The 8,893-nt window shown below is 35.4% G+C and overlaps 1 protein-coding gene across 1 annotated transcript; it reads right to left on the bottom strand.

The window, feature by feature from the left end:
• Positions 1-2,796: 2,796 nt before the first annotated feature.
• LOC18021302 (basic leucine zipper 4) lies at positions 2,797-3,476 on the bottom strand. The gene has a single exon (XM_006404041.2). The coding sequence runs from the start codon at positions 3,402-3,404 to the stop codon at positions 2,823-2,825; it is 582 nt and encodes a 193-aa protein (XP_006404104.2). The 5' UTR covers positions 3,405-3,476; the 3' UTR covers positions 2,797-2,822.
• Between the last annotated feature and the right edge of the window lie 5,417 nt (positions 3,477-8,893).

Here is an 8,893-nt window from a genome sequence, read left to right as displayed (position 1 = left end):
GTATTTTGCTTTTGTGTGTTTTAAACTTTTAATAAATGTGAATATATCATGCATTAATAAAGCGTCTTATCATGAATATAAAAGGGTATTCAAATTAATGACTTTATAGCTCTCAACTCCCCATCTGTCGTCAAATTACAAGGTCGTGTAAAAGGTTCCAAAATTATCTTCAGTAAAATATCTCAACTTGTCTAAAGATCAAAATCAGATTTTTATTTACGCTTTTTATCTTTCTTTTCTTTCCTCCAAAGTGGAAAGACCAAAAGTGACGGCCAATAAAATTACAAAAGAAAGATCTCAAATAAACTGTTTGTTGTATAGCTTCTTCCATTATTCTGTATGATTTTGTGAATTACATTTGATTTTTTCGTTTGTTTAATTAGTTACTCTTTCTATTTTATAAAAAGTGTTATTTTGACATAATACATTCAACAATTTAATTTTTCTAATTAGTACATAGAAAAAAAATAAATAAAATTGGATTTTTGTTTAAGATTATGTATTAAACATATAAAATAACATTCTTTGTAAAACAAAAATAAAATCTTAAAATAACACTTTTTGTGAAACAGTTAGACAAAAAAAAAAAACACTTTTTGTGAACACACAGAAAGTGTTACACCATTTAATTCAAATGCATACGAAACCTTAACTATATATTACAACCATTCATTTAGCTAAAATGTTGACAATCAAGCCGACTCAATGTCTTATCGTGGAAGACAGACATTTAGGAGCGAAAAACAAAGGGCTAACTATATAAAATTTAAAGATACGAGTGGCGTCGACACGTGTCATGATTTACACCATAATCTTTGTTTATCTAAATCAAATAATGGCCGCAACTTTCATTCTTAATCATAATGCCCATGCATTAAAACAAATCGATATTAGTATTTCTAATTTTAGTTAATTTTGTATTATTGATTTTAATCCTTCAATTTAATAACATTAAAATTATAATTATCATGCGGAGCTTCCTTATGAAAGATTAGGGCATCTCCAACCCTATCCCATTTTTTCCTCCAAACGTCATTTTGTAGGAAATTATTCTTCAACCCTACAGAAGAATGCTATTTTTTCCTCCAAATATAAGATAACCTCATTTTCAACTTCATTTTACAGATGAACTTTTTATTTACAAGATATTCTTTTACTTTTTATTAATTTTTAAAACTATATTTTTATTTATAATTTAATCCTTTATATTATTTATATATTTAATTTAAAATTAAAGATAAATAGATTTAAAATTTGAGAATAGAAAATAAAAAATTAAAAAGATTAACTGAAACTAGAAATAACATAAAATTTAAAATACATAAAAAATACATAAAGTTAAAATGTATTTTTTTTTATAATTTTAAATGGTGTATAGTTTTATTTGTATATTATAATAGTTGAATTTAAAATAATATTATAATTTATAGAAGTTTTAATTGAAAAAATAGATTTATTATAATTTTTATAAATAAAATGCATTATTAATAATTAACAATAAAATAAAAATAAAAAATATACTAAAAATATTCTTTTTGGAGTTGAAAATTAAGAAATACATTGAAAAGAAATCCAACTTTTCTTTCATTTTGGAAATAAAAATGAAGGAATACATACTTTTAAATACGCTAAACTGCCGCTCCTAAATATATATGAATATACATATGTATATACACAGACGCGTGCTTTTCTATGTGTTTAAGTATATATAATTTAGTTAATATAGGGTTTAACTAAGTGTGGTTGGTACATGATTTAATGGATCTATTTAGTCATCAAATCATCTTCATCATCTACCGAACTTTTAATTCATCGCCTGTGCATCTACTTTTGTACCATGTAAATCGAACTCAACATATAGTGAAAAATTGTCATGTCATCTTACAATTATTAATTAATTTTATGCCTATTGTTTTTCTTTTAGTGGCTTAAGATGGACCGAAATGCATCCTATAAATCATGTTCGACATATATTAATGTTTAAATATCTATATATTGTATTAATAGGAACTACGAAGCTGATTTTAAAAAAGCTTGAATTAAACCCAGGCATTAGGAAAGACCAGAACAGTTGTACTTAACTTAAGGTAATTAATGAGGTTGAGTGATTAGGACTGTCGAGAAGATGTCGACCGGAAATTTGAATTCGACCTCCTTCTGTAAAAGACTTAATTAGGACATAATTATCGTCTCTTCTATATTTTAGACCACAAATTACTCTATATTAGCAAAGACCGTGTATTTTGTTTCGACGCACGCGTCAATTAATCCTTTCTCCGGGAATAGTTTAATGTTTTTCTCTTATCTGTAGAAAGCCAGCTATGGAATCTCATGCAAAACAACTCATGAATGTTTCTTGTGTGACGTTTTAGATCTCATGCTTGAAATATGGCTAATTCTGCTAACATAATTCTCTTATTTTTCACCTTGAGCCTTGAGGAATGATGATCAAAGATTTAACTAGACCTTGATCAATATATAATCGATTGTCAGAGCTTTATATGACTTACAAATGTTAAACATTAATATTTAACTATCATCTAATGGTCTAAATCATTTGTGCTATATCTTGGATATATATATACGAAATGATGAAATAAAAGTTATATTTCAACGAAGTTATTAAAATAAAGTGTGAAAAAAGAACCAGTTGAAAAAGAAAAAAAAGTTCTCGACACATTCTGCCAGTAACCCTTTTCTTTGTTGAAAAGTTTAAACACGGCAATATGATTAATTTTGTAATCATACGGAATATATATAAGAAATCGAAAGTTTAGTTTGCTAACGTTATAAGACATCCATGCAATTTCTTAAAAACATTTTTACAAAGGTGTTCTCAAACTAGAACATGTTATAACCGACGGATCCTGTTGGACCGTAACAACAGTACTATTATCATAAGGCCACGAGGCACAGTTTGAGCTGCGTTCGATCTGACAAAATATCAAAACTTGTCTGATGTTCAACAACTTGTCGTGGAGAATACGGTTCTCCAAACGTAGACGATCATTCTCCGTCTTTGCTCGTTCACAATGGTATAAAACGTACCGAAGCTGGTTCGTTAGTTCCCGGTTCTCAATCTTGAGCTGGTTTAGCTGGATACTCATCTCCTCCAAGTGCTTTTGTTTCTTCACCCTTGACCGCTTAGCCGATTCCCGGTTCGATAATTTCCGTTTCTTCCTCCGATCATCGGTTTTATCCGTAGGAGCAATGTCTGAACTGGCCCGGTTCAGATAATTATTATCCGAAACAGGGCTTTCGTTGTCTGGTACTAGATCGATTGGTGTGTCAAAGACCGAGAAGAGGTGTGAAATGTCCCATGGAGTGAACCCGGTTTCGAAAGCTGGGGCAGGGTTTATTAGACACGGTTCAGATGAGAAAACCGGAGATATAGTAGACATCATGGTTTTAATGCTCAAACAAACAAAAAAGAAAGATAATTAAAAGAAACCAATCTCTCTAAATGTAGAGATGTGAGTGAGATTAGAAGGGGAAAAGGGAAGAATTGCATTGTTGGAGCCCCATATTTATGGACTCCACATGAGGGTATTTTGGTCAGACAGTAGTAAAAATATTGATGGTACTTTTTCCTAATAATTTTGTTTTTTTTTACAATAATAACTCTTTCTTCTTCTTTTCTTGACAAAAGAAAAGAGAAAGACCAAGAAAGAGAAAATGAGTCGCATGAGTAGTGGGAAAGTGTCGGACACGTGTTGGCATAGGATTAGATGTAACTCAAAAGTAATTTAGAGAGCCAGACATCATTTGCTCATTTGAACATGTTTTTTAGGAATCATATATTGTTATAATTAACAGAATAGCTCTCTATTAACAGTTTTAAGCAGTGCTCAAAAAATTGTTAGGCGGTAGGTGGGCGGACGGGTTCTGACTAGCGCCTAGGTCGAAAATCGGTGATTAATCGCTGATTTATTGGTGATTAATTTTTTGATTAATTTATATTATATTTAATTTTTAATTATTTATATTAATCTTTTTTAGATGATTTTGGAATTTAAACTCGCTTATATTTGATTTTGATTTCATTTCATTGTAATTTAGTTGAATTGAAATTGTTAATTAGGGATTAAGTCGTCAAAATCGTTAATTGGTAAAGTATTGAATGTGATGTCGTTTTTAATTGGGAAAGAAAAATAATTGGGCTGATTTTAGGCCGATTTCAAAAGAAAATATGGAAATTTTATTAATAAAATTGGGCCAATTTCTAAAATTTTGAAATTTTTTAGGTTGATTTTTAAAAATTAGGCGACAAATTTATTTTTTAATAGGATTTAAGCGGTTTTAGGCGGTTTTAGACGGTCCAAGGCGGTCTTAAGCGGTGAAAAATCGGAGAACTGCCTAGAACCGTCGCCTAGCACCTAGTCGGGGCGATCACCCATCACCTAGCGCCTAGGCGACCGACTAGGCGGCTAAGCGGCCGAGTTTTTGAACAGGGGTTTTAAGTGAATGACAATCTGTCGACCAAAAAAAATAAAAAATTGAGTGAATGACTAGTTAATAGTGAAGTACTTTATTAAATTTTAAATGTGGCCTGGGAGAGATAGAAAGCAAATGGATTAAGAAAGTATGTGAATATCGATATATGTTTGTCAAGACTGGAGATCACTTGAAACATCTAAGCACATATAATGGTGTGACTAATTAGTCTGACATGTACAAAGACTCAAGGATACTTCATAATTAATATTAGTTCTTATATGAACCTCAGTATCATGGTTTGTTTAGTGAATCTGATTTGAGAATGTTTGAAGGAGAGATTTTTGTTAGTGTGTTTTTAGCTATTTTAGAGAGAAAGAGAGGAAAAAATTTAGAGTTCCAGATAGAAAGAGGAGGTGTGTGAATGCAACAGTTTCTTGTTGTATATGTGATAGAGTTTTTAATCAAATGTACTGTATTGTGCTTGCTAAAAAATAAATTAATTGGTAAATAACTATAAAAGTGTTATAACACATATCATATATGGACTCTTATACCGGCCCATTAGGCCCATCAGGGCATTGTACTTAACCTAGATTCCCTATGTACTCTATATATACATTCCAGTGATTAATAAAGTTTCTAAGTTTTCACAACACGTTATCAGCACGATAAGACTCTCTGAGCGAAAAACCCTAATAAATCCGGCCACCACCAAAACCCTAAAAGCAAGTCGAAACTTAAAAGACGCATATCTTCCAAACCGTGAGGAACCAGAAGACGATCTACATATCAAATCGAAGCCCTCGACGAGACGAATCTACTGGTGAAAACCGTTTGTCGATCCAACGTCGGACGCGCCCTCACGCACACTTACAGTACACGACGATCAACCGAAAAAAAAAACCAGATCCGAGTTTTTCCTTCTTCAATCAGCAGCTTCTCCAGTTTTGGTGATCAATCCTTGGAATTTGTAGCGGCTAACTGAGGTCTATTAGCTCCCAGTTTCATTAGCCTGTCAGAAATCCAAAGGTGGAAAAGGTATCTTCTAAAACTGAGAGCCATAGAACCTGTTGTTTAAACACTTCAAAACCCTATAAAAAAAAAAAAAAATCGATCTCTAATTGATTGAAAGTGTTTGATACTCTGATGATTGATTGATAACTTGTTGATTGATTGTTTAAATTACAAGTTTATGCATGTTCAAAGGTTTTAAACTCGTTTTATAAAACCCTAATCTACAAAAACCTAACAACCGTTTTTGGCCATGTTTATGGCATAAACCTATTCGATTTTCTTCATGTTTAATAAGCTTGTTGCAGCTTATTTTGATTGTTGATTCTCTTGCTTGAAACACTTGATTGAATAAACTAAGAAAATCAACCCTAAATCCTAAGCTTGATTCACGATTTTGTAATCTTCAAAATCGTAAGTCATAATGCTTAAACCCTAGTCATTTTCACGTGATTTCTTTGTTGTCCTTGTGAAATTATTAAAACCATCGACCACAGATCCTATAGATCTCGAAATCACATCCAAAATATGTTTTCCAAACCGTTAAAACCCTAGATAAAACCCTAATCATATTCGGCTCCCCTAGGGTTCCTCCTAAACCGCCTAAAACCGGCTAAACCTGGTTCTCATTAACCGAAATTATATTCGGCTTTAACCGATTAAATCACAGCTATTAAACCGACATCATGTTCGGGGTAACTAAAACCATACCCTTTAAAATTTACTATTTCCGAGAAAGTTCCCTCTAATAGAAAGTTTCCTCATATAAAAACTTTCCTCATATAGAAATTTTCCCGACATAGAAACTTTCCTCATTTAGAAAATTACCCAAATTAGAAACTTTCCAAATTTAGAAACTTTCTTAAAATAGAAATATTCTCAAAATAGAAAGTTTCATCATCAGCATTCAAAATTTTCTCAAAACAATCCCTAACAAAATCAATCTCATGTTTCAGATGTCAAACATTCAGAAATGTGAATTCGAGGCCCTTCACGTCTCCGGGGATAACTACCTCGAGTAGGCCCTAGACATGCGCTTGTTCCTTGCATCGAAAGAACTCGATGCGTGTATTACCGACGGTAACACCGCATCCCGTAAGGGACAGTCTCAGGCGATATGTCACATACGCCATCATCTGGCCCCGAGCCTTAAGCAGCAATATCTCACTCTTGAGAATCCACTTGAATTGTGGCAAGCGCTGAAAAAGCGATATGACCATCAAAAAATGGTCCAGTTGCCTCAGGCAGATTTCGACTGGAAGAACCTTCGGTTCCAGGACTACAAATCCGTAGATGATTACAACAACGAACTCTTTCGTATTGTTGCCATCCGGAAACTCTGTGGCGAGGATGTGACAGATAATGATCTTCTCGAGAAAACATTATCCACATTCAGCACAGAGAATGTTGTGCTCCAACAACAATACCGTGCAATGAAACACACATTGTACGAAGACTTGTTGTCCTGTCTTCTCCTCGCTGAGAAGAATAACCAGCTGCTTATGAGGAACAGCGCTATGAGGCCCCCGGGATCGGCTCCTGTCCCAGCTTCTCGTCAAGAGTCCTACCATGTTCAACCCGATAGATCCTCAGATCACCGCCGTGGACGTGGTAATGGACGTGGTAATGGCCGAGGACATGGACGTGGAAGACGTGGACGCGGACATGGTCGTGGCAACCGACCTAACCTCAGTTATGGTCCTGGTCGTGGTCGAGGCATCACCAAGCCGACCCGCCACACCAACCCCGATCACTCTGCTTGTACCAGATGTGGGATGTTCAACCACCCAACAAAGCAATGTCGCACCCCCAAGATCCACTGCGATCTATACCAGAAGTACGGAAAAGCTCCTGCTGAAGCCAACATGACTCAGCCAGTCGATGCTGCTAACCTGGAAGGTGACGACTTCCTTGATGATGAGAACACCACAAACGAGCAGACCGACCCCATGGACTATGAAACAGCTGATCTTCTCGATTAATTCAATCATCTGAAACTCTGATACAATTTGATTTTGTTCTTTATTTTTTTCATTTTGGGATTTGTTTCATTTTTTTTTCCATTTGCCTTTATTCTCAGACACTGCTTTACTTTATGATTTATCACATTTTCTGAATTCCTCAATACTGAATTCTATCTTCTATTCATAATGAAGCACACCAGCAAATAGAAACCATAGTCGTAGATAGTGGATCCAGCCACACTATCTTAAGAAACAAAAGTTACTTCATAAACCTAACCTATCAAACCGCAAATATTAGCACCATCGCGGGTCCCTCAAACCTTATCGAAGGATATGGCCATGCCTATGTGTTGCTATCAAATGGCACACAACTTGAAATACCAGATGCTCTATATTCTCCTAGTTCGAAGAGAAATCTTCTGAGCTTCAAGGATATAAGACAGAATGGTTTCCACATAGAAACCCAAGGTCAAGGGAACAAAGAATCCCTCCTAGTCACTAAAACCGTAGACGGCCATAAACAAATCCTCGAAACCATATCCGCGCTCTCTACTGGACTTTACCATGCTAAAGTCAGTATGATTGAAGCTAATACCACTCTCAAAGCCCGGTTTACTGATTATACTATTTGGCACGACCGGCTCGGTCATCCCGGTGCAAATATGATGCGTAAACTAATTCAAAACTCTCAAGGGCATACCCTCAAAGAAAACCGAGCTTATCCTCAACACCTCATGTGCACAGCTTGTTCTCAAGGCAAATTGATCACTCGGCCTTCACCAGTTAAAATCTCTAAACAAACACTTCATTTCCTAGAAAGAATCCAGGGCGATATCTGTGGACCTATACATCCATCTTCCGGACCATTCCGGTACTTCATGGTCCTTATAGACGCATCGACCCGTTGGTCATATGTTTGTCTCTTGTCCTCTCGGAACCAAGCCTTCGCTAGGTTCTTGGCCCAAATCATAAAATTGCGGGCCCATTTCCCTGACTTCCCACTAAAGACTATCCGCCTTGACAATGCTGGTGAATTTACCTCACAAGCGTTTAATGACTACTGTATGGCCATGGGGGTAACCGTGGAACATCTTGTAGCACATGTCCATACTCAAAATGGATTGGCTGAATCATTCATTAAACGCATTCAATGGATAGCCCGACCATTACTCATGAGATCAAAGCTCCCGGCCTCAGCATGGGGACATGCAGTATTACATGCTGCTGAACTCATACACATCCGGCCATCTAGTGAACACAAATATTCCCCATCCCAACTACTCTCGGGTCATGAGCCAGACATCTCCCATCTCAAAACATTTGGGTGTTCAGTATATGTACCCATTGCTCCACCACATCGAACCAAAATGGGACCTCAAAGAAGGATGGGAATATATGTTGGTTTTGACTCTCCCACCATCATAAGATATCTCGAGCCAACCACTGGAGATCTCTTCAAGGCCAGATATGCGGATTGCCAA

Source organism: Eutrema salsugineum, unplaced genomic scaffold (genome assembly GCF_000478725.1).
Source record: "Eutrema salsugineum unplaced genomic scaffold, Eutsalg1_0 scaffold_16, whole genome shotgun sequence".
NCBI classification, from domain to species: Eukaryota; Viridiplantae; Streptophyta; class Magnoliopsida; order Brassicales; family Brassicaceae; genus Eutrema; species Eutrema salsugineum.
Note: the sequence above shows the minus strand (reverse complement) of the source record. Positions and strands in the feature narration are given on the sequence as shown.

Excerpts from the sequence above, each read along its gene's own strand:
- LOC18021302 (XM_006404041.2), bottom strand. The coding sequence starts at position 3,404 with ATGATGTCTACTATATCTCCGGTTTTCTCATCTGAACCGTGTCTAATA.